This window comes from Coturnix japonica, chromosome 2 (genome assembly GCF_054131305.1).
Source record: "Coturnix japonica strain WE chromosome 2, WE-NBRP24, whole genome shotgun sequence".
Lineage (NCBI taxonomy): Eukaryota > Metazoa > Chordata > Aves > Galliformes > Phasianidae > Coturnix > Coturnix japonica.
Window position 1 is genome coordinate 66,049,425 of NC_140664.1, and position 27,253 is coordinate 66,076,677.

At 39.5% G+C, this 27,253-nt stretch overlaps 1 protein-coding gene across 5 annotated transcripts in view; it reads right to left on the bottom strand.

The window, feature by feature from the left end:
* The window catches only part of CTDP1 (CTD phosphatase subunit 1), an 84,515-nt gene extending 59,941 nt beyond the window's left edge, over positions 1–24,574 (bottom strand). For 4 of the 5 annotated variants that reach the window (XR_014943525.1, XM_015854801.2, XM_085540118.1 and 1 more), the window contains exons 1-8: positions 24,135–24,574; positions 15,658–15,741; positions 13,917–14,010; positions 13,311–13,439; positions 12,640–12,790; positions 5,067–5,157; positions 4,040–4,206; positions 1,763–2,845 (exon numbers count right to left, since the gene is read on the bottom strand). Coding sequence is in view for 4 of the 5 variants with exons in the window: in XM_015854801.2 (XP_015710287.2) it covers positions 1,763–2,845; positions 4,040–4,206; positions 5,067–5,157; positions 12,640–12,790; positions 13,311–13,439; positions 13,917–14,010; positions 15,658–15,741; positions 24,135–24,451 (2,116 nt within the window). In the remaining variant the exon portion in view is untranslated. Of the gene's footprint in view, positions 1–1,762; positions 2,846–4,039; positions 4,207–5,066; positions 5,158–6,380; positions 6,446–12,639; positions 12,791–13,310; positions 13,440–13,916; positions 14,011–15,657; positions 15,742–24,134 lie in introns of all 5 variants that reach the window. The other variant, XM_085540120.1, reaches the window with a different exon arrangement.
* Positions 24,575–27,253: the final 2,679 nt, after the last annotated feature.

A 27,253-nucleotide genomic window follows, 5' to 3' on the forward strand; every position in this document is an offset into this window, starting at 1 on the left:
TGAACCTCTCCCACACAAAACCAAAGCCACATGGAATCCATAAAACTTCACATGAAAAAGAAGTTGGAGAATATAGTTCTGTCACTCTAAATATCCCTATCTCACTGCCATTGTTACAGAAATAATTGCAGAGTGCTGATGAGAGATAACAATAGCCTTGCCTGTCAGGCAGAAAAGACTGCTTTGAATTGATGCAATTATTTTTTCTTAGTAAAGACACGGGTCAGATTCTAAATACTGACAATAAATGCTTTTCAGCCCAACAATTTATGAATATAAGTATTCCTGCTATTTTAGCTTTAATTCACTTGCAATACTTGAATGTATTTTTCGGTTTTAAATATCAAGGGCAACACCAACAACAGAAGAATATCCTGTAAGATAGTCCAGGTCTTGGCATAAAGTGAATAAATATGAACTGCTCAGTGAAATAATAGTGAAATAATAATGGTTTTGATTCAAATGTTCTAAAGTAACATAATCAAAATCTAAATAGTTTCTAAGTTCTACATCAGTGGACAATCACTAAGAATGTGCAGGCAGCTAAGAATTTGCTCAAACCCACTCACCCCAAAAGAAGACATCATAAGATATCTATATATAAACATACATATATAGATAATACTACTCCCCACCCCCAACCTGTTGGATGCTTCAAAGACAAAATAGTTTTCAATTACTTCGCTGTGTTTCATCCCTGTGAAACTAATTCCACTCTCTGAATTTTCAAGTTGTTTTTACTACTTACATCAGGACAATTACTACACATTTGATACTTCTGTACTCTGATAGTTCTCATCCTGTTACTGCTTTGCTAAACCAACATTGCAGTCTCTTTTTCCTACAGTTTTGCTAAATAAAGTTTTGCTAATGCTATCTGAACATTTTGTCAGTAGAGCTTGATGCTAAGATAACCAAAATGAAGGTTTGCACTAACCTTGCAAAGACACTTTGTTATTTAGGCTAACATATTAAAAATAGCTTATTAACATATCACAGTATGCTGATGATCACCCATGCAGTTTTACTTTTAGATTCCATATTTTTGATCACTAAATACTTAGATCCCATGCAGCTTCTAAGGCGAGCAATTATGGGATCCTCCTCAGGAGGCACACAAATTCAGACTGGAAGCAAGTCATGGCCTCTTGATTCCTCCACTGAAGCTCACCTATGGCACATTCTTATCTATTAAAGTGATGTAAAAGTAGATAGCTTTGTAAAATATCTAACAATGAGGAAATATCAACACTAAGCTCTCATATATGTTAATGACAAAGACATACAGACTACAAACAGACAACAGTGACAAGATATCATCAAATTCCAGCCTCTTAAGATGACTTCTATTCCACACTAAATGAAACGTAGCTATTTCAGAATACACCTGAGAAATAGAGAAGGAAGTCATCACTACAGCACTGGAACAAGATCACCAACATTTATAACAGAAAAGTTTATAAAGCTTTTACTCAACATACACAGCAGTCAAAAACCTGGTGTCATCAACTCTTAACCAAGAAGACATGAAATTGCTCCCTAAGAGGTAATTTAGAGTGTCTCCCTTTCAACAAATCACATGATCAAAAAGCAGCAAGACATTAAAAAATGTCTAACCAAATTCATAATTTAAGAGCAATTTTTAAATTTAAATCCTAATTCCTGCTGCATTAAAGTCTGTAGCTAATATAAAAACAGCCCACAGAAATGAATGTGTTGTCACTGATAAAAAACTTGACTTTTTTCTTTCTTTTTTACCTACCTGTCCTTGCTGCAATGAGATGCGTTGCTTTGTCAGGATCATCAGCACTCAGTACTAGATTCTTAACAATTTTAGCTCCGAGCGCCGTAGCATGATAGTGTTCCCGTGTTTTTTCAATGGGGAAGTTCGTTGGGTAGAGTCCACTAAAGATTATGGTTACATCTGCCAAAACTTTGCTTTTCAGTTCTGGTACTATTTTTCTGATGTCTGGAATTTCCTCTATCTCCTTTTTCAAGTATTTATCATACTTGGTGTAATAATCAGTGTGAACCCGCACAAGGATCTCTTCGAGATGCATTAAATGGTCATCGTCATCTGTATCATCCTCATCCTCCTCTTCTTCCATGCTCTGGTCTAAGGACTCACCCATTGTAATACCAGACTGTTCACTATTCTGAGATTCTGTTTCAGCTTCCTTCTTGTCTGCACACCCATTTCCTAAATCACAAACACTTTCCTGTTCACTTTCTTCTTGCACATCAATATCAGTTTTGTCAAGAATATTTTCACTTGGTAGAGATTGTGTCTCCACAGAATGATTTGCCTGAACATCTTTTTTCTCACTCACATCAGTGCAACTCCCTTGCTGTAGATTTTCATCCTGCAGAGGTTGTTTGGATTTCTTCCAGCTTCTCTTTTCCTCATTCTCACTATCTGATACAGAAGTAGATGATTTTCTGGTATCCAATCCACCTTCACTCTCACTGTCGCTAGACAGTTCAAAGTCCAAATCACTTGTCTTCTCTTGAGTTTGCTGTTTCTCTACCACCGTCCTATCAACTTGTTCGGAAGAAATCTGAGATTCCTTAGTACTTGACAAATTGTTAGTGACCTCATTGTCTGTTTTATTGTCACTACTGTCATTTAAAGAGTCCTGAGTATTAACTTTACTATGAGAGCTCAAATCACATGCAGGTGTCTCACTGCTTACAGAAGCGTTTCCATTTGCAGTGCACGTGTCCTTTGTAGAATTCTTGAGACCGTTGTTTTGTTCTTCTGTACAGGTAACATTCTTCACTTCATCGGCATCCTTTGCTAATGTCACTGCTGGATCCTGTGCCTCTGGCTTAGCAGAGTGGTTTACTAAGATACACAAAGAAAAAAACAACATATTGATGTTTTCTCAGATTTTGAGTGTCTCCCTCTTCCTTAGGCAAACAACTGATACACGCAGTTAGATTTCATTAAGCACAACTAAACTTTTCAAGGCTGCTAAGATATTTCAGAAATCAACTGCCACTAGAATTAACAAATTTCAGCTTTCTGAAGAAGTTCTGTAAGATTTTTATGACTTATGGTCAGTACAGTTAAAAAGTAATTTATCAACTTACAAGCACTAAAGGAATCTATGTTGTAGCATGACTTTTATACTACATCTCAGAAGAAATTAAGCTACTGCAAAAACAAACAAACAAACTAACAAACAAAAAAACCTATACAGGGCAGACCTCGCTTTACAAGGCCCCCAGCCAAGAACCTCAACTACAAGAATTCCCTCTGTAATTTTCCATCACTTCTATGTATTTCCTAATTTTCCTAACCAAAATATCTGCATTTTTAGAGTTGAAGAGAGACACGTTTTAGCTAGACAAACACACTGATCAAGAGTCACTTGAGATGTCGTTGGAATGCAAGTGTAATGTAATGAACTGAAAACAGAAAAAGTTTTAGGATATGTTTTCATTAGGTATCTGTAGACATAAGAGATAAAGAAACTGTAGACATTCAAACAATTGCGCTCAGATATTGACCAGGAATGAATAGGAACAATAATCCTAATCTGTCCCACTTTTGTATGTCCCTGCTGCCCTGTACCCAGTGATACAAATCAAAGAAAGACCCCACATAACTGTTTTCAGGTTGGATATTTCAAGTTCAGTAAAGGGGGAAAGATGTATCATATTAAATAACAAACACACAAAAACAAAACAAAAAATCCCTTGGCTGAACTAGAGAAAACAACACGATTTCTTATATACCAACTTTCAAATACTTCCCCCCTCCCACAGAAGAATAATACAACAGGTCTTCAGCCGTATCAACCAAAAAGCTACCACTAAAGCTCTGCTTCTGATTCAATGTCTCACCAAAAGGGAAGCTATTAAAAACCAGTCCCCTTTCACAGAGCTACTTCCATACGTGCTTCAAGAGCACTGCGTCAACTGCAATAGCCTAACATCACTCAGCTGAGTGCTACAGTGATAGTACTGAAATCAACACAATCAATCACATTTGAAAAATAAAATAAAAAAATACATAAGAATTATGGATAATTACTTTTCTTCTTCATTTGAATTTCTCTTGATCCAGGAGGTGCATTAATATCACCTATCCCCTGAAAGTATACATATTTCTTCACCGTTATCAAGTTGGGTGCAAACTTCCAGACATCCTCCCTGTCATCAATGATACAAACCATGGAATCCCCGCAAGGGAAGAGATCTCTAAGAAACAAAAGAGTTGAGACAGTTAAAATGAGTTCAGTTTAGAAATTGATATTATTGCTGAACTTCTTTTTTATTACAGGTATGTCTGCAAGGTAAGGATTAAAAAAAAACAACAACAACAACAAAAAAAAACAGCTATATTAAAATTACAAAATTTAGAATATTGTATTTAAACTAAAATTAATTAAAAAGGGAAGGCCTGTTCTGAAATCCTTATCCCATAGGCCAGAAGCAAGAACTACCAAGTTTCATAATGAACAAAACATCACAAAATTTCTGTCTAGTTTTCACATTTCACACTGATTAAAAAAACCAAAAAAACAACCAAAACAAACTGCCTTTATCTAAGTAAGAAAATTACATAAATACACTTAATTTTTTTTTTTAAAGTAGACTTATTCAAGCCAAAACAAAGAAAGCAGTATTAGTATTTACACCAAGCAGGAGGTCAGTGCAGTAATCAAGACACACGCATATGAAAACACCAAGAAAAAAGAAAAGCCTGAATACTAAGCGTACAGAACTGATCTAAGAATATTGTGATATGGTACTATTCTTTAATTAAGTCATTACACAATGTCACCAAAAAAAACTGAGATAAAGCTACTGCAAGAATAAAAAGTAGAAGTGAAAAATAACGTCGCTGGTTTATATCTTTGCCTTTCCATTACCACAGAACACAAGCATGAAATGCTGCAGTATATAACATCTCAGTTTTACTGAGGCAGTGTTGATATTTAAGAGATAAATAAGGAAGGATTAAGAACACGTTAACTACAGAGAAAGTAAATTTTAGTGAATTTGCAGTATTGTCTCTTTGTCCTGTTTTGTTTACGGCATAAGACTCACATACATACCTAAGATTCCCAGTTTTAGAAAATGGATCAATACATTCATCCCTTGATAATATCCGATGGGAAAAAAGCTTCTTTTCAGGATCCAAAAATCCTTTTGAAAGAAGAGAGTACAAGATTAACAGTTGAGACATTTGGTCCTTTTACATGTTCTAAATAATTCAGCTATTTTAATCTGTGCAACAGCAGTTTAACAAAGAGACAAGTTTAAGATAAGAGATACCATATGGAGTTAAGGGTATGTACAGCAAATCAAATATTTGTAAGGAATGCAGTGGGATTCATTCTAAAAAAATCCATCTCACTTTCTTTCAACATAGCAACAAATCTGATATTAAAATAATGAGATTTGTGACATCCAAACAGATTAGGCTGAAAAATGCAGCGGTGATAAATGCACATTCTTGGAACTTACATTTATACCTCTACAGGTGAATCTTTAAAGCTAAATGCTCTCCTCAACTCATTATGCCTAGGGACTGCAAAGAAGTCTCACAAGAGTCGGCAATGTGCTGCAATGCTTTAGCACAACAGGCAAGTTATGGGACCACTTCAGCCGGAGCTCTTGCATTTGTAGGTTTTAAGTTCTACCTCTAACATGGCTTCAATACTTTCATATAGAAGAAGTAGATTCTATGATTCACTGAAATATTTACACTCAGTTGCAGTTACAAGTCTGACTGTACTCTTTAGGGAAAAAAACGGAGATAAAAGAAATAGGAGAAGCTGTGCTAGCTGACTTTAAAGCAAGATTAAATACCATTATTTAGGAAAATAGTGACTGGTGTTCAAACACACACGCACATGCTTCTGAACCTGTCCTCAGTAATGAAGTTGGTCTTCATGAACACACCTCATAGCCACATAATTGCATCCTAACCTGAATCTGCAATCTCATCAAATTTGATCAACTTCTCATTATTCTTAGGAATAATACAAGGAACTAAATACTTAGTGGTTTTGGTTTTTATTAAGACTTCATTCTATTTAAGTTATGGCCATCTTCTAGACAGAAGAAGAGTTCAAAATGACTACTGACGCTATAGACCCACACTAATTTTCTTTCATGGAGCTCAGATTTTTACAGAAGGAATGTCCTTTTTTTTTTTAAATAATGGGAATAAAAAAGCCCAGCTCCCAGGCATATGTTAAGTTGGGTCTTCTAAAACAGAGGGCACAAACTAAAAAATAATAAAAACATCTGTAGTCACTTCTGCAGTATTGATTGTGCAAGTATTACTGTGTAACTGGAATAACTTAAAACCCATAAAAGCAAGAAAATTCCGAGTTAAGGACAGAGGTTCAACCTTAACTCACCCGGCTATGCTTAAGAATTGCTGCAAATCGTAGAATCATCCCCTGTAGTGAGACCCTTGCAGTACCTAGGCATAATGAATTGAGAAAATTAGCTACAGAGATTTATTGCTGTACACACAGATATTTTGACAAACTACATAAGCTGTCACACAAGTTGCTCTTCTTCCAAACCAGCATCTCTTCTACTAATTATGTGAACACAGAGGGATTCTGCAGTACATTGGACTGCACTGTTCAAATGACAAAACCCAAATGAGGCATTTAGCTGCACTGCTGTCTAGCTAGAACTGCTAATAAAAGAGTAAATTAAATAAAAAGAGCCCAAACGTGTAAGTCCTGGCTGTTAGGGATTACCGATGAAGTATTGTTCCACAGCTATTCCAGAGAGCTTTAATGAAGATTTTAAAATCCCTCACAATTCACTGAGAATACAGAGGATGTTAACCAGTGCACCAGAGCACGGTCTTTCAGAACTAATGTATCTGAATAACAATAAGATAAAGCAGTAGTGAAACACAATCTTAACTTTATTAGGTTTCAGGAAAAAAAAAATAAAAAAAATCACAAAATCATAGAATCATTTGAGGTTGGAAAAGACCGCTAAGCTAATCTAAATCTAATCCAATCATCCACTTACCACCAAGGCTGCCCATTAAAAGACATTCCTTAGCAGCACATTAACATGTTTCTTGGTTTCTTGAAAACCCCTAGGGATGGTGAGTCCACCATCTCCCAGGGCAGCTCATTCCAGTGCCTGATCACTTTTTTGGAGAAGTTTTTCCTAATATCCAACCCAAACTTCCCAGGTGCAACATGAGGCCATTTCTTCTAGTCCTATCACAAGCAACATGGGAAAAGAGGCTGAACCCCACCTCGCCTCGCCACAACCTCCTGTCAGGCAGCTGTGCAGAGCAACAGCATCTCCCCTGAGCCTCCTCTTCTCCAGACTAAACCAATCCTAGATCCCTCAGCAGCCAATCTTTAAGTGCTCTGGTCCCCTTACCAACTTCACTGCCCCTCCTTGGACACACTCCAGGGCCTCAGTGGCTTTCTTGTAACAAGGGGCTCAAAACTGAACACAGCACTCAAGGTGCTGCCTCAACAGTGCTGAGTTCAGGGGCAGATTCACCTCCCTGCTCCTGCTGGATACACTATTTCTGATACAAACCAGGATGCCTTTGGCCTTCTTGACCACCTGGGCACACTGATGGCTCACGTTCAGCTGAGCACTGACCACCAGGTCCTCATTGTCTGCGTGCTTTTCCCAGTGATTTTGCCCCAAGCCTGTAGCTCTGCATGGAATTGTTTTGGCCAGAGTGCAGGACTGAGCAGTTGGTCTTGCGGAACTTCATCCCACTGGCCTTAGCCCAGATATTCAGCCTGTCCAGATCCCTCTGTAGGGCCCTGCTACCTCAGGAAGATCAGCACTTCCTCCCAACTTGGTGTCATCTGCAAACTTCCTGAGGATACGCTCAATACCTAAATCCAGATCAACAATAAAGATTTTAAAGAGGACAGGCACCAATACCAAACCCTGGGAAACACTACCTGTGACTGGTCACCAGCTGGATTTAACTCCATTCACCACCACTCTCTGTGCCAGACCCTCCAGCCCGTTCTTTGCCCAGCAAAGAGCATACCTGTCTGGGCAAAGGGCTGACAGCTTCTCCAGGAGAACACTATAGCAGACAGTGTGAAAGGGTTTGCTGAGGAAGACTACAACCACAGCATTTCCATCATCATCCACTCAACCACAGGAGACGTTGTTGGTCAAGCAAGGACCCACCTTTGATAAGCCCATGCTGGATGGGCCTGGTCCCCTGGTTGTCCCACACATCTGTGTGATCTCACCCAAGATGATCTCTTCCATAACCTTCCCTGGCACCAATGTCATGCTGACAGGCATGTGTATCCTCCTTAGGACCCTTCTTGTAGCTGGGAGTACTGTTGGCATGCCTCCAATTATCTGGGACTTATCCAGTTGACCAGTAACACAGGGGAAAAGTGGGCTGGCCACTTCTGCCAGCTCTCTCAACACCCTTACGTAAATCCCATCTGGCCATGATCATCTGACTTGTGACAATCCACCAAAGAAAAAAAAAAACAAACAACAAAAAGAAACAAACAACAAACCAACTCCATCTAGGAGTTGGTCTCTAACTGTCCCCATCTGAATTGTGGAGGGAGTATTCTGCTCCCCATTGCAGACTTCCAGGTCAGGGGGTTAAGTACCCACAGACACCTGATCTGACTTCTAAAGACAGATGTAAGGAAGACACTGAGAACCTCAGCCTTTTCCATTATCCTCTGTGTTCACATTCCCCACTGCATCCAGCAAAGGATGGACATTCTCCTTTGCCCTCCTCTTACTGTCAATACATTTGTAAAGAAGTTTTTTGTTGTCTTTCACTGCAGTAGCTAAGTTGAGTTCAACCTGGGCTTTTTCCTTTCTACTTTTCTTCTTGTGTATATTAGGAACTTCTCTGTACTCTCTCCAACTTTCCCAGACCTTTTGCTACAGGAGGCAGGCAGTTTTATTCATCATACATGACTTGTTTTCTTCAATAAAATGTGAATATCCGCTTTAAACCCTTAAAAAGGTGATGCAGTAATATACATTAATCTATTTAGAGATGGTATTCCACATGGGGGCAGACAAGAAGCTGACCAGCTAGATCACAGTTATTTAAAACATTAACTTCAATTTGCAATTGGAAGCCAAATAAAACATGAGTCTGAAGAAATAACAATTTCACATTAATCATAACCTAGTTTTGTACAAATTCGTTACTGTTTATAATTAAAACCAAACACTACATGTTCTGGAAGTTATTACCGGCAGTTCTGCTCCTGACAGTCTTATTTAAGCCAGATCAGAAAAATACGAAAACCCCACTGAACCCCGTTGATGCACTCAATTTTTGAGCATAACTGTGAAAGCAGTGGTGTGATTCCTTTTTGTTAAAACAGAACAGAGATTTCAGAATAGTTACTGTTTTGACTTCTGTTCAAAGTTGACCATCATGCTTTCTTAGTTTCCTACTAGTTTCCATAAATGAAGTTACAATTCTTCACAATCCTTGGGCATTTATATAGCAAAACCTTTTCTTGCTACGCAAATGAGTTTGTAACATTACAACAATTTTAGGACTTGATTTTCAACAGTCTGTTTCCCTAGATATTTATAATGGTAAATCTTTTTTCTACACTGGGATAAAATCTCTGTCAAACTCACTCTGTTGACTTGTCAGTATAAGTCTGGATGATTTGCTTAGTGAGAGATCTTAAATCTTAGATGGACTTATATAAAACTCATCTCTAAGCATGACCCTCTGCTCCACATCTTAAACAGAAGTGCATATGAGACATACAAAGTGTATATGAGACAACACAAAAAAAGACCACCACAAGACAACATTCAGAAGTAAGTAGTTCATACTTCCCAAGTCTCAAATCTTAAAAGACGGACTGAGCTGAACAGCAATTCCTAATATTAACAGTAGAGCTGCTGACCAAATCTTTCAACAGCATTTGAGATCTTTCATTGCTGGAAATCACATACATGCAGGAGGTATGTAGTTCAACAAATAATTCACAGAAGTGAAAAACAAATCACAAACATACACACTCACACACACACAAATATATACAAAATCCCTCTATTTACTTCTACTTTATAATACCACTATAAATCTTAAGAGTGATTTCATATATCGTCACTTCTGGCTCATGGCCTCCAAAATTCAAAGGCATTAACTTTTAAGCCAATATACAAGCTGACTTCTTTCTTAAAAAGACTTAATTTCTCTTATGCAGAGGTGGGAGAAAAAAGATTAGGTAGCAAGTGGTCAAAATAATAATGAAGGAAAATACTATAAAATCTTTTAGATTAGAATATCCAAAACAACTTCATAAACATACAAGTAACTCCTTCGCAAGTGTGACAAAATAAGAATGGGTTAGTTGAGCAGATATAAACCATATTTACAAATATCAGCTAAGTCCACCTAGCAGGTGACAGTCAGGGCAGCAGAAATGGCCTGACCATACGTCATCTACTTTACAACTGAAGGAAAAGTACTCCAGAATGTGGACGCAGCAGCTCAAAGTTCACAGGCTTCATACAAAAATAAATAAATAAATAAATAATTAAAAAAAAAATATATATATATATGTAGGGTGTATATGGAGAAGCTCAGAAAGCATAGAGGAATCTTATAAGAAGATTCCTGGGATTTTATGAGAAGTCCTTATGTAGCATGGGAATAATGGTAAAAAAACACAAACCAAACGTCTACTGTTTCCTGTGAGAAATGACTTAGCCAATACTGCCCCCAGGCGGACTGTATATGTATTAGCATACATACTTTGCTATAGCACCTTGGTTATTTAGGCGATGAGCATGTGGGCTCGAGGTCATATCAACATTCCTCTGTGTCTCTCCATACCAACATGTTTCAACAAAAACTACCATCATCATTGCAAAAATCCTCTCCTGTTTTGAATGCTTCTGATGAGATTAGACAGGCTCAGGTTACATACAGAAGTCTGAAAATGTCTGAAAGCAGCAATACATTAATTTGCTCATTTTGCTGCTACCTTCTCTATGGAGCAGATGGAACAGCTCAAGTATGACAACTACAGAGATGTTTGCTACACAGTAAGCATCAGTCTGTGACAGCGAGGGGACTGCAGGGTAATCCAAATTTTAGCTCAGAGATGAAAATAAGCAAAAACAGGACCACAGTCAGATAAGAATAATCACTATTATTAAGTACATACAGCTCCTACTTTTCCCTTGCTCAGAAGGGTATTTGCTATACAATTTCTGACTTTATTTGGTATTCATGCTTGGACCTTAGGCCATGGAAAAATTTTGGCACAAAATCCATCTCAAGACAGGCCACCCACTTTCCTTATGACAGGTATCCAGATGCAGTATATAAGTATTCAGTATACAAGAAGTATACATTCAGTATACAAGAAGGGTGGAAAAAAAACACCAAAAATCACTGCACAATAGCAGTACAACACATACACCAATAGAGAGACTGACAAAGCCTTAGGAAAAACTTCAAACAGTTGAGTCAATATTGAATAATGTAGTAATTTGGACACTTCTCCCCTGATATTTATTTTGAGGAGATGACAAATAGCCATCACTTTCCAGCAACAAAGATATCTTGTCATTTTAAGTATTTTCTATGGCGTGTTAAACATGCATGCAGCTCTCAGTTTATACAATTCCTTCTGAGAACTAAGATAACTACAATAGTTTGCTCTACTTTGAAATGCTCCTTTCTTGATCAGAAATGGTTATTTCTCATTGATACATGTAGTGGAATTCCAGGGTCACAGCCTGAATCAGTGGGTGAGCTGGAAGAGTATGTGAGTGCCTGAAGCCACCCTACTTCCGTGCAATCAGCGTCTTACAGGCAATTAATAAAGGGAAATCTGAGGTAATAATGCCATTCTGTCATGGAACGTTCAGGGATGAAATGAAAGCTTTTTTTTTTTTTTCCCCCAATGAAAAAAAGTAGTTTAAACACATGATCACACCCCTCACATTCATTACCTCAACCCACATGATTCCAAAACAAGTTAGCTTTGATGTATGTTGGAAAAATAACATTTCAGACTATGATCCACACCACAGATTATTATTGCTAAAAGCTTTAGAATTTAAATGCTGATTTTACAGTTACAAGGAGAAAATATTTAAAAGTTTTTGAGAATAATAAATTTAAATACTGTTAGACCTGTGCTTTTCTCACTAGAAAGTACTTATCAGTTCCACAACACAAACAGAATTACTTTTAATTCACATATAGCAGACAATCTTCCTTGGGTTAAGAGAAATAGTAAATTTCTTCTCCCCAAAGGAGATCCACACTGTAGGTTTTCATGTAACTGCTGCTTTAGATCTTTAAGTGATGTTGCAGATCACTCTTAGAGCCCCACTGCATGATTTCTTAATTAAACCAGAATACAATAGCTGCCATGGCATAATCTGATCCTTTAACTTCTCAGGGAAGCGAAAAAACCCACACATCAGATATGAGGAAAAAAGGGACTGATGCTAAAATTACGCATGCAGCACCTAAATGCTAAGATGAGAATTCTGCTTACAGGAGCATACAGGAATTATTTTGTGCAAAACTAGAGAACAAATAGTTGAAAACAATCACCGAAAGGAAATAAATCATGTGAGTATCAAGTCAGATCACTGGGCCATTGCTAAACCTAATATACTACTCACCTGCAATTGTATGTGCATAAAGTCTGCTGCCAAATGTAAAAACATGCAACTCATACAGCTTGGCTATCTTTTCCAGGAATTCCTTACAGTGAGGACGCAAACGAGTATGCAGCATAGGCTCACCTCGACCTAACTGGAAATGAAATATGCCCTAAAAGAAAAAGCATGTTTTATGTTATCAAACTGCCAAACAAAAATACCAGCATTCAAAAAGTACACTCTTCCATCACTTCCACTATTTTAACTCAGTATGAGTAGACTAGAACAAGTTTTTGCCACAAAGATTATTTGGAGGAAAAAAAACCATCTCCTAATCCCATATTCAGTCTGGGAGATGAAGAGGAAGAAATGCTCACATTAAAAACAACAACCTGAATATTGTTTGCTTAAAGTAACTGCAATGTAAAAATGAAAAGAAACACAAATGAAAGAAAGAAAGCTAACAATGTAAACAGAGATGGGAGAAAAGGGAGTATTTTACAGAATACGTTCCTCACATTTTTTGTTATTCTTCAGTTAGCACAGTATTTTAAAAAATAAATAATAAATATTTAAACAGTATTTTTATTATTATTGCTGTTATTTTCTTGTTTTAGAACATCCACCATTTAAATATTCTTAGAAATATCTCTGTCATCACTTCAGTTTGAAAGTTAACACCAAATACATACCTTATTAGACATCTGTTGGCAGTGCTGTTCCGTAGTATGGATCAATGTCTGATCCAAATCTACCATAAGCACTAGTTTCCGATTTCTGTGTAGTCGTTGTTGATCTTCTCTTCCTAGCTGTTCAGCTTGCTGTAACAAAGCATTCATAGAATAAGCTTAATTTACAATAAATGAGCTAGGGTTATTGGCCTCTGTATATTATGAACCTGAGAAGAAACGCTGCTATAAACTAATTGTAAAGGCACTAACACTTCATAAAAGTAATGTTGTACAGATGGCAGCCACGTCAGCAACTTTTCCTATAGAAAAAAAAATATATATCCCTATCCTGATCCATATGACAGGGACAACTTATAATTGATGAACTCAAACCAACATTTATCACAGGCCTAAAAAAAAAATGCTATAAAACTTGATATAATTGATCTGCATAAGCATAAACACAAAAATTCTGGGCTACTGATGCTCAGCACCAAGTATCCCATCATACGTGAGCCAAACACTTGATATAAGTATATACAATGTTGAAGAAACTCCTTTTATTAAGCTTTTCAACTGTCAATCTACAATGAAGGTTATGAATACAGAAAGCACAACCGTACTTACCTCAGAGCTCACTTTCAGTTCTGGGACACTATGAACCATAGACACAGTTGCCGTGGATAATGGTACATTCTGTTTTCCATTCTTGCTTCGTATTCTAACCACAAAGAGAAAAGAGGCATCAAAACAGAGCAAAATTTAAGTGAATTAACATTTGAACAGCACAACCTGCAATACCAAAACACTGTATGATTAAGTGATGTTTCTGCCTCATCCATAATTTCAAGTTATCATTAATTCAAGTTACTGAACAAAATGTGTAAATATATCGAAGAGGCTCGCCAAGTAAACCTTGCAGAATTCACGTTAATTAGTTATGCTTCCATACAGCCACATATGAAGACCCCAAGGTGAAGAAAGCACCTACACATTGATCAATGTGACGAGTTATAAATTGTTAGCTACCAAACCATTCACAGCTAAAACATTTTCCTTTTTTCATAAACCCTCAGCACACAATTACCTATTCTTCCAAGCCGGACTATGATATAATAATGCAAATCATAGGCAAACTTACTCTGTGTAGCAGAACAAAATATATCTGATTGCTGCTTCAAAAGAAGTAGCCAAAATAAACAAATAAATTCAAAATACCAACACCCCAACATACATACATTTCCCTTTGGCACCTAATGGGGTATTACAGAACCACAATCCTGAGTTGGTGCCTATATTTATATATGCACATATCATACACATACACTCAAAATCATGTATGTAGGAGGATTTGTGTATGTGTAATAAGTACATTTACACACAAGCATGTACAAGTACAAAGTTCCCTAAAACAGATCAACCAACCCCACAGTGTTTCAGCATTACTTGCTTCCAGTAAACACAAATTTGTTGTGAACAACCATTTTGAAAGACTTTATTTCTGACTCATCAACATTAAAAATATTATCATATAAGTTTAGTGTGGTGTGACATAAGCACCTTTTGATTCTTTTATGTACCTCTTTCCAATCAAGCACAAAGTTTTGTATCTACAGCCAAAGTTAAACTTCATCCAGTTTTTATTTCATGAGAACACAGCGCCAAATAATTTACAAACAAGTTCCTGAGAAAAAGAGTATCCTTCATCTGTGCTGGGGCCTTTAAGCAGTGACAAAGAAACAGGCATCTTATTCACTCATATTCCAAGTTATGAATCTCTATAACAGTTACAAGTAAATATAGTTCCAAACAATACATCTGTGACCACAGCAACATATAAATAAGTCATGTCTTTGAAAGCATGCTTCAGGATAACAAAACAAGTGCGCCGTGTAAATAGTGAAAGTAAATTATAGCAGCCTGCAACAATGGCACAGACCTCACCGATTTCTCTAAATACTGCTTTTATCCACAAAACACCAATTTCTGCCTATAAATACCAATTTATCACATAAGAAATACACTTTTAAGTATAATTACACCACTAATAATGTGACTGTGAATTAACATACTCAGGCCACTCAAAGCAAGAATGTCACTAGAAACTCAAAACAGACTTTATTTTCTTTTTAAAAGAGTGCTTTATGCTAAAATTTGAAAATTAAGTTGACCTGTTTATGCTAGGCAGTATGAATGCTGTCCTCTCTCCCTACTAGTTATTTCTACAACTTCACAGGTATACTTACAAGTATGATTCACAACTACTAAGGATCAGAACACTGAAGCAAAATAAATGACAGAAGGAAGAGTTTGAATACCTAATCACAAGCAAGGATAAGCTTGAAAGAAAAGGAGCTGTAATACTTACTGAGTCAAGTCCTGGCCACATTCTGCACACAAACCTTTCATAACCACTGGATGGCTACATCCTTCCAGCCTCACCAAGACACCCCTGGAAAAGAGATACAGGCATCCAACTTATTGCATGTTGATTTCAGGTACTTAGATTACTGAAAGCCAGAACCATGTCCTTTTTACAAAAGGGCAGATCAGATCCCTCCGCATGGGGGCCCATCATCTGCTTGGAAATTGCATCTTCTCTTCCTCTGCAACCATTTCAGACCTCCACTTTACAAGTAAAGTATATATTTCAAAGAACACAAGCAGTCAATCGGTATTCACAAGAACGTAAAAGAAGAGTGATCCTTCTCTATAGGCATTTGATTATTTACTTAGTTCTCTCATCTCCCCAAGTACACACTACTTCATCATTTGACTCTTCTTCCCTTCTCACTTTTACAAACATTCTTGCTTTGTTCTCCTTTACTTTGGTTCATCTCTGAAGTTCCTTTTTCATCTGCCTTAGTCAGGCTCTCACTAAGCTAGAACTGCTCATGTTCAGAGCATGAACCTGAATTACACAGACACTGAAACAGTCCAAGAAAACCCTCCAAAATCAACTGAAGACTCAAAAATGTGCATGAAAGTTTACAGTGGCTGACCAGACTATAATTGTAACCGAGTTCCCCATTTAATTGTTTTCAATAGCTCGGAAAAAAAGCCACTTTATGCCAGCTTAGAATCAGTAGAATCTTCAGGCATTCTGTACTTCGCATCTGACCCAACATCATCCTCCAGACATGCAACTGAGGGGCTGGTATAATCCTGAGATAAGGTGTGATTTAAATTAGGACATGCAAAAGTTCCTGTTCATGTTAAACTTACAATCTCAGAGTAGAGACTTCTAAATTATTCATTGACAGTTTTCCTAAGCATCACCTCCCTAACTTGTCACATACTCACCAACACCAGTAAATACCAGTTCTGTCCTTGCACACTTAAACATGACCAGAACAGCTAATTTTCTGATGCTCGCTAAAGTTAAAAGGTACCTGAGAGCAATCTAAGCCAAAGGACAGAGAAAGAACTCTGGAGCACCAGAGATCTTAGTAGCACCATACAACTGAGCTGAGCAAGCTTCCAAGCACAGCTGCCAGGATCTTAAGCAGACTCCTTCCAGAGGAAAACAAACACAAACTAACAACATATATTACATAATGCTGCAGAAAGAAGACCTGAACTCTACTAAGGCTTAAGCACCTTTAAATACTTAACCCACCTACGTTTTAGCGTATATTGTAAATGTTTACTAAAAAGTATATTTGCTAAAAGCATACTGTAGAAATCAGGTAAAATGGCTTTTGTGAATTTCAGATCTGGAAACACTCCTTTTACTATTTAGCTGATGGATTCTCAAAATATAAGAGCCAAGATCCAGGTGGATCTTCAGAGGTAGAGCTCTGGAACAGAAGCCTGCATATCTATCTTAAATGGTTGCATACACCAAAGAGGGGTTTGGGTTTCCGCTTCTTTTCTTTCCCAGATCATGACTGAAACCTGCTGTAAGAACACAGCTGCTCCCTACTCCACTTCTGCAGGAGAAATTAATCCCCTCTAAATTTAAAGAATGAATATGCTGCCATTCTATTGCTGGCAGCATTAACAGCACCTTGCTTTTTCTCAGAGAACACACATATATTTTAAATACATATATATAATGCAACTGAGGTGATTCTGTGAAATAAGGAAACTCTTATTCCCATTCTTTCCAGGTGTGTTTGTACATCAGAAACAGAGGCACTAAATGCTCAATTGCAACAAAACTTTACTTTTATTGTAACAATCATGGTCAGAGATGAACATTTGCTAATGGCATCAGGATGCACGTGATAGCCCTGTGCCCATCAAGGCTTTCACAGCACTACCTAACTTGTACACCTTGTCTGTTTCTAAAATAGGCCCTTTAAAAGTACCTGTTTTCCCATGCTGCTGATTGAAAAAGCTCGGTGGAAGGAAAGCTTCCATGAAATCCAATATGAGCATTTTGCTTTCATTAACAGAGGAGGTCAATGCCATTGCTATTCCTAAGGCCTGGTCATTAACGTTAACTCAAAACCATACAAAGTCCCTAACGAATGTAACCACAGCTTTAGCTCTGGGTAGGTTAATTTCAATGTGAAAAATCAGCATTTCAGGTTTTTTCACCTGCGATGCAATTTGCCACTTTTCAGTTGCAACAGTGCACTAAAGCAAGGCTGCTACAAATAAAAAGCACCCCCCTAAAGGCTTTTTAAATTTTGTTTTTAATCAGTCTTTCCAGCACAATCACACATTTCCAGCGATGAAAAACAAAGTCAGCAAGGTCGCTGATGGGAAAAGATGACAATGTTGCAAGTGTTTAACAAAAAATGGCTAATGCCCAGAGAGGATGGAGGCAGCGTCAACAACTCACCCTACTGAGCAGCCTCCCCACAGCAGACAGGTCACTTCCACTCATATTTATCTTCCTTATTTGTTCAGCACTAGCTGAACACCTTCATGACAGGGAAACCAAGCCATAGTCATCTTAACAGTCTTTTTAGTAGTTTTTTTACTTGTCTTAATAGTCTTTTTAAAGGAACCAAGCATTACCATAGTACTTACAGTGGGATTTGTCAGATGTACAAATGGAAAAACTGACAGCTTACATGCCATAAAGTAACTGCCTCACACCTGCCTGCATGTCACTTACACAAATGAAAAGCCAAAAAAGTAGCGCATTTCCTCAGATCAGTCTGGGATAAAGAAATACCACAACAGTCACAAACCCCTGAGTTGTCAGTTGTCACTTAAAGCTGCTGACCTCAATTTGATGACTTAACAATGAACATCAGATGTCAAGTTGCACTGCCACAGCAAAGTAAGATTCCTACAAACAACTAAACAACAGCCTCTGCCCCTACCAGTTCTGCAGCATGCTCAAGAGATTATCATCAAGTAATTGTCAATAGGTAAAAATGAAAATACGCTAGATTCATGGTTATTAATAGCCAGCATTATTGAATCATCCAGCCAATCTACACCACAGTTTGTGTGCAGTATTATAGCTGTTATAGGACAAGAATGGCAAACAAGCAAACTTAACTTAAAGCCTGCTTCTACAGGTTAATTTACCCACAAATTTTGAGAAACTGACATTTTTAAACACCAGAGAACCACTTTGTGGTATGTGGCTGCAGCATTTAGAACCAACTCAAAGGGTCCTAAAGCCAATTTACTGTAACAAATAACCATAGCTTCTGTTGTAAGAGGACTCTAGTTTCATAGCATGAATATTTCAAAGCCTTAATCACCTTGAAGGTGAAGGATGACCATGAAGGATTAATTCCTTAGATATTTAACCATGAGGTTTTTTTAAAGAAAAACTCCCAAAAATATCTGCCAAGAAGCAGACAGTCCTTGAATAACTGATGTAGGGTTTTCTTGAACCACATAATGACTTTCACATGTTACCCACCAACATTAAGTCATAGGTGAGCAGCTGCAAAGCCAAGCAGTAACAGTCCTGGGCTTGCCCATCACCGACCCCTTTATACTCTTTTGAGGCACATTCCTTCTCAAGCTCTCCACTTCTGTAGGTAAAGACACACAACTTCCCCACATATCAACCAACATACCAGATTTCTTATGATCCTTCCAACCCCGCATTTCCTAACGAAGAATGTTACATTATCTTCCAACTTCTGACCGCTTTCTCCATTCAGAGATCACATTTAAGCTGCGTTCCCTTTATCCACTAGAAGAAACCTACACAGCACACTGCAAAGTTTTACACTGTTATGTACAAAGAGTAAAAACTCCTTCTGGATTTTGACAATTCTGATGAATGACATCCTGTACAAATCAACCAACATGAGCCCAGACACCCTAAATCTGTTTTTTCAGTACCATCAGATGACTAAAGTAAAAGTCTCTTCCTGTTGTGATGGAACGTATCTACAATAAAATGCATAAGCAGTTCAATGAGCTATGTCACTGCTGGCCCATTGGATTCCACATGTACTGATAAAGTCCTTGAGCTTAAGTAAGATACCCAACTTATAGCAAGAACTCTGACAACGGGAAACACACCACCTTGGGAGAAAATCTGTAAGGATAAAAGCAATTCATTACTAAAGACAATTACACAGAATGCAGCATGGGAAATACGTAACCTCAATAATGTTATTTCTCGATTTCACTTCATAATTTAATCCCTATAACAATTACAACCAATTTGATCTCACCTAATGCTAGCTACTGCTAAAAGCGTAATTACGTGCTGCCTTTCCCCACACTGCCTTCCTATTGAAGCAACCAAACGAAGGCATTGATCAGTCTGGGTTATTTAGCAGAAGACTGGGTGGGAAGGATGAAAAGTAAAGCAGGAGATCAGGCCAGCTTTAGCTACATGGCTTCTAACACCCAGACATGTGAAAGCTGGAGGCACATTCCTTCCAGCCATCTCTCCTGTAAGTTGGAAGCAATTATGAAACCCAGATCTAAGGAGGCCTCCCTGAGCAAAATTGACACACACGAGGCTTCTACAGCCACACTATACTGCCTCACCTCCCTATTAGTTACTTCTGAACATGTCTGATTCCAACCAAACTCTGCTGAGCAGGTAGATTCATTCCTCCAGATAATGAAGATCCTAGCAGTTTTGCGAAAATAGATGTTCACATAAAGGAAAGAGAAGTTAACCTTCTCACAGTGTACTCAACCCTTACATTCAGCTACTTACAACAGGTGCTTGTTAGGTGCCAGAGCAATAAAGGAATGAAAATCACATGGAGCTTGAACCCTTTCCAGCATCAAATTCAATTATCCAACAGATACATTTAAAGCAGCTTTTTTTAGCATCAGCACTCAGAAAACGAAAGAAAAAATACAAGCATAAACAGGAAACAGGCTGAAAAGATGCATTCCATAACTTAATATAAAAACAGAATGCATCCAAATATTAAAAGGAAGTAGGTAAGAGATACAGTAAATAGAGATTACTAAGTATTATTCAACAGCCCTCAGCATTTGGCAACTTCTGCAGATTTTAAGAAGCTCCTTCAATATTTGACAGGATACTGTGAAAACATCTGTGTTTAAGTGAAACAGCACGTCGTTCTTTCTGTATTTTATTACAAGAGTCATTACTTCAAAAGCTGCAGTTGATCAGTATTTTATTCCTCCTGAAGATTCCAAGATGAATAGTACTGAGGCCCACCTCAAATGTCCACCTCAAGTTGGGTGCTAAATGAAGCCCTGAGGTTTTGTGACATTAGATAAACAAAGGGTGATACTGTGAATAAAGAACAACCATGGAGCAACACAATAACGTACAGCTTTAAAGAACATATTCCCATCTCTTAGAAAATAAGCTTTGACTGGAATCCAACACATTAAGACTTTGATTATAGCTCTCATATATTTTATGTTCTGTAAAAGAATTCAAGTTCTTGCTACTCCAGCTATTTAAGGCAGAAAGATATTTAATCTCAATGTACAGGTAATAAATCTTTTGGAAGATTCTGCAAGCGTGAACTACACAAGAGAATTTCAGCAGTTCATCTCATTATTAGAGCCTAAAAAGAGGCAACTGTTTCACCTTAGAAACACTTAATGTAAATATTCACATAAAACAAAATATTGATCTAGTCTAGCATCCTGACATACCAGTCACAGCTTCCAAACGATTAACTCTGATGAGTAACTAGTATTAATTATACACAGAGCAGTGCAGCAGCTTATGACATTTGCTGCTCCTGCCACCCATGAAAATTTTGCTTTGTTAACATCAAAGACCTTCCATTACCTGCTTGCTGTCATCCCTGCTATTTGCAGTCCTAGCAGGTCATGCTCAGTCCCTCAAGCCCTGGCTCAGCATCTCATTGCCCACGTATGCCAGCATAAGCAACATCCACCTCCTGCCTGCCCCAGGCTATAATCTTCACTCCAGCCACCCCCTCCCTGCAGCCCTCTGCACACCAATAAGGCAGGCTGGAGCAAGGAATAGATATGGCTTCCCCCGTAGCATCCAGGTGAGTCATTTCAGCAGCTTCTGCCAGTGCAATACACACCAAGGCCTTCAGGGAAGGCCATACTGAATGAGGGGATGACTGCTAAAGCCACTGCCTATGTCAAGAAGCAGGAAATCAAGCTATAAGAAAACTGAGTGCTGCACGCTTACTTTCATTTTTATCTGAGCTCATATGTGATCAAAACAAAAATACAAACAACCATGAACAAGCATTAGAAACGTATCTTGAGAGAAACCTGTGCTCTAAGAAAACATTATTATAATAAAGTTGGCCAAAATAACAGTGTGGGAACTTACAGCAAGTCACATTGTTCATCCTCAAAAAGATTTAAGCAATTTTTATTCTCACTTTCTAACTGAAGTAAAAATATTTGAGTCAGAATGCCTACAGTGCTTAAAGGACTGGCAAACATTTGCACATATCTTCAGTATACAAAGAATTAGGGGTTAAACTGACCAAGACCACTTTTCTCAAAGCAGCAAATGGCATCTAGGAAGCTGGAGACAACAGAAAAGTTTCAGCTATATTACTACATTACCTACCTTAACAATTACTATATTTCAATAGTGAACAACTTTTATGTGCATTTAAATATTGCTGACAGATGGTGAAATGTTTTTACTTCCATTCCACAAAATATGAAGCCACAGGCAAGAGATAAAACGCTTATTAAGATGCCTTGTAAGTTACTGAACAAACGCAGTTATGTCTCCAAATCACCAGCTCTACTCTCTTCACGTCATACTTTTTCTACCTCCCCAATTCAATTTGTCTTCTATGTTTACCCAGCAAACACCGTTACAGTGTATAAGAAACCAAGCTGAAAATTCAGAACTCCAGAACAGTTCAGCAAAGGTCAGTACTAACAACCAGCTCCTGTCAGTTTAAGACAATTGTTTTTGGAAGCTAGGGACAACAGTAATAAAAAACAGTGTTCATTTTCTGTTTCAAAGCAAGCACTTGCTAATTATAGTGAATTAAGATTAAATGAATCGACACAAGCACTGCCTAAGAACTGGTGCATTTAAGTCCCAAAGATTTTACCCCACAAAGCTAAACGTGTAATGCTGCCATAACAGAGCCATGTTTTAGTTTATTCTTAACTTACATTGGGTTTCATTTTCTCCCCTCAAAGTGCTCAGCTAATGTAAGATACAACACAAAACTTCATCTCTCTGTCCCCTCAGTGCTATCAAGATGATTTTCACCTCACATACACTATTTTAAAATGTTGGTTATATTTACACACATTTTTATTTTGACCCAGCATTTATGGCACTAAATCACATATTAAGAGATCACTCATCTTGCACCAGATGTAACAGCTGAATGCTGATGTGGCACGAGCGGAAAGACACCACCTTATCTCAGAAAGAATAATGCTTTCTGCAGCAAGAAAAATACAACTTTATCTCCTTTGCATTATCTTACAGTGCTGACTGATAATAACATTGTTTTCTCCTGAATCTTTGAGAGCATCTCTTTACACACACGTTGCATATGTGCTGGTGATTTTTCAAGCAAGGAAGTTTAGGCCTTTAGGCCTGGCTGCACCCACCCAACATCCAAGAGAACTGCAATAAAAGAAAAGAACTTGGTGTCATAAAACAGAGGAAGTAGAGGGTTTCAATGGTTTCCTGCCAAGGGAAAAAAAAAACTGCTTTAAGTGCAGGGTAGCAAGCTATTAGCCCAGTTTAACCTAGAAATCTGAGAGGCCCTATCTAGCTGTTAGACATTTAAGAAATTAAAAGTTGACTAATATAAAATATTATAGACAGAGCTGTTGTTAAACTAGAAAACCTCTCTCAATAAACCCCTTGCCATTCTTAAGTTTGAATTACAGAATTTGGTTGATACTTGTGAAGATTTACACACTGAGACACATATAAAGTTGACAGCGTTTAGGCTTCTGATGGTATCTGCACTGTGTCCAACAATCCCAACACTTCGCTGCAGGGATGTTTGTCAGTAAAATCTCTCCAAACAAGCAATAAACAACCCTGCTGGTTCTAGAGTTTTATGCTGACTAAAGAGCGAGTTGCCAAACTAAACCGTGATATTTCTGGGTAGGTTTGCTGGTAAAAACTGCTTTCGTGGAACCCTGGAGCAAAGACGTTCTTATCTCGTGCACGAAGTCAGCACAGAAGGACTCCGTTCTGGAACACTGGGTTGGAAACAATTTCGCGTACCCTAAGCTCCCACAGCCTCCCCCAGAGCGACAGCTTCCCACAGGTGTTTCAGCACAGGGCTTCACGTGAGCAGCCTCGTCCTCCTAGCAGCGAGACAAGCACCAAGCGGAAGAAGCTGCTGCTTTACGCGGCGCATCGCCCGTCGTGATGGGGAAGCGAAGCTCCCGATAAACACCTGCGAGTAGCGAAGCGCGGCACGCCGCCCGCTCCCCGCCGGCACCCCCCGCCACAGGGCCGCCCCCGTTCCTTGGTGCCGCACTCACCCGGGCGCGATGACCTGTCCGGGCCGCACGCACAGCTCCCGCACTACGCCGGGCCGTTCCGCCTTCAGCTTGCGCTCGGTGCCGGAGCGCTGGGGCCGGGGGCTCGCGGCAGAGCCCGGCGAGGCTGCGGCGGGGCGCGGGGCCGGCGGCAGCGGGGCGCAGAGCGCCAGCACGGACCCGATCTGCACCGCCGCCCCCACCGACACCTTCCACTCCAGCAACCGCAGCGGCCGCGGGCCCGGCGCCCGGATCTCGGCGATCAGCACCGCGGGGCCCTCCGAGCCGCTCCCGCCGCCCTTCTCGGCCGGCCCCTCCATCCCGCCGGGGCAGGTCGCTATGGTGACACCCGCCACCGGGCTGGCAGTGGGCCGCGGCCTGCCGCTGTGGGGCACGGGGCGCCACAACAGACACCGCCGGTGCCGACCCCGCTGCGCAGGCGCGGTACGCCGCGCGCCCGGCCGAGCTTAAAGGCACAGCCGCGCCACAGGAGCGAGAACAGGGGAAGAGCCCCGCGCACCGCCCTTTCCCGGCTTCAAACACAGTTCCGGGGTAGCGAGCGCCCTCTCCTGCTCTGGCTGCCTCTCTGCGCCGCCGCCATCCCGCCACGAGCCGTCAATGGAGGGCGGGCTGCGTGAGCGAGGCGTGCTGGGGGTTGTAGTTCTGCTTTCGGGTCGGACGCTGCACAGCCGCCGCAGTCAGGGCCCTTTAGGAGAGGTCGCTGCTATTGAGCTCTCGGCTTGCTCGTTGACAGCCGGGATTTGGGCAGGGAGAAACCAACGCGAACAGGAGAGCCTCAAAGGGACACACTCTGTATGCACAGGGTAATCTCGAAATAGCAGGATTTCCCTCCTAGCGTGCCAGCTGGGGTACCTTGAAGTGAGGATTGTATGAGCTAGTAGGGAATTCGGCCTGCAAGACACTGCTGTGAACTTCACAAGATAGCTGGGCTGTTAGGATACTACTCTGAAGTTATAGAATCATAGAATCACTGAGGTTGGAAAAGACATGAAATCATTCAGTCCAACCAACTGCCTATCAGCAATAGTTCTCACTAAACCACTCAATGTTCCTTAAACACATGTGATGTGATGGAATTATACTCAGGTTGGAAAAGACCTCAAAGATCATCAAGTCCAACCACAGCCTAACCATAGTACCCTAACAACCCTCTGCTAAATCATATCCCTGAGCACCAGATCCTAAATGGCTCTTAAACACATCCAGGGATGGTGACTCAACCACCTCCCTGGGGAGCCTATTCCAGTGTTTAACTACCCCTTCTGTAAAGAAGTGTTTCCTAGTCCAACCTAAACTTATCTTGGCGCAACTTGAGGCCACTTCCCTTCATCCTGTCACCAGTGAGAAGAGACTTGCCCCGCTCTCACTGTAAGCAACCTTCAGACAGTGACAAGTATAACAGAAGAAGCTGTTGACTGTATTGTCCCCCAGCCATTTGTTACAGAGGTTGGAAGGTGTTTATAAACGAGATGGAAGAAATGTGAGATGTATAGTTTGGTTTCCTGGTTAAGGTATTTGGGTACTGCTTAGGAGACTCGTGATTATTAATTCTCCTGCTGCTCCAGAGCTCTTGTTTGGAATAAGGGAAATAAATCTGAGAAAGTGTTTGTGTAAGTACTCTTTCCTGAAGCTTGTAGGGAGATGATAAATACTTTGTTGCTCTTATTGAAGTGATTTAATTACAAGAACATTTGTTATTATAATAGGTAATGGATTTGAATATAGTGAAGCAAGTAGAGAATAAAGCCACACATTGAATACTGGAGTTAAAACAGAATGCTGAACACAAGTTATGTGTGCCCCAGCTATTCTTTTTATTGGGAACAGCAGCCACAGACTAATACCTAGGTGGTCAACTTCTTAATAATTTTTAACGTTGACATGTGCATGCTGTAAAGTTGCATCATAAGAAGTGAGCTGCTTTCCTTTTGCCTTACTGTTCCTTCCTTTGCAATACTAGACAGTTCTCACTGGGATGACTGGTCAATCAGTGTTGTTTCTTCCTAATATAAAATAAAAACCATCAGCACTGTAGAAACATGTCCAAGTCATACATGTGTAAGTCGTACATGCAAACTGAATTTAACACCACCAGTGGATGGTAATGAGGCCAGTAGACCTGATGTAGCTCACCATGTAGCTCCACCAGCAAGTTCTGGCCTGCAGCATTTGCTCTCACTTCTTGTCTGGCTAATGTTTTTAGCTTCTATTCAGGCTTCTTCCTTTTGGGGTGGATTGTTAATGTTCTGCTTCAGAGCAAGCAGGCCAATGACAGCCTCAAGGCAGTATTAAAGAGTGCAAAGGAAAGGAGAGATCCTTGAAGAGCGGGAGAATTGATCAGGAACATCCCTTTTGCGAAAACCTTTGTAGACTTCTAAGTCTAGAAAAACCCTATAACACCAAGCGTGTTAATAATTATGGTCAAGAAAAGACTGAAACAGTAATTAAGGTGGGAATGATGGGTCTTTGGAGATCATTAACCCCACCCCCCTAGCTCAAAGCAGGAAGATTAGCAGGGTGCTCAGGGGCACTTCCAGCTGGATTTTAAGAATCTCCAAGGATAGAGACTCCACAGCCACTCTCGGATACTTTTTCCAACATTCAATCACCCTCACAGTGAAAAAAGCTGTACTTCTGTCTGCGTTCATTGCCTTGGCAGAGGACACCACTGACATGAATCTGCCTTTGTTTATCTCTCTCTCCACCCATAAACACAATTTCAGTGATCCGTCTGGAATCTTTTGCAATGTTGAGCAGTCTCAACTCACTCAACCTTCTCTGTGACATATGCTCCAAATCATTTAATAAGTACTGCTTGTGGCTGTGCAGTTACAACTGTAGTTATACAGTCAGTAGGTGCACAGAGGTTATGCAGATGTTTTGCATGAAAGGTAATTGTGATAGAAAAATAATCTACAATAAATGGGAAATGCTCACCAACGTTGAAGGCTTCCCATAAACTCCACACAGGAGCAATCTCCAGAGAAAGAGATCCTGTCTTAGTGGTAGTCAGCCCTTAAATGAGATCTGGGAGTACAGCTGAATTGCCTTCACCTGTGCTCCTGCAGCTGACTCATTGCTTGCTTCGGGTGGTTAATCAG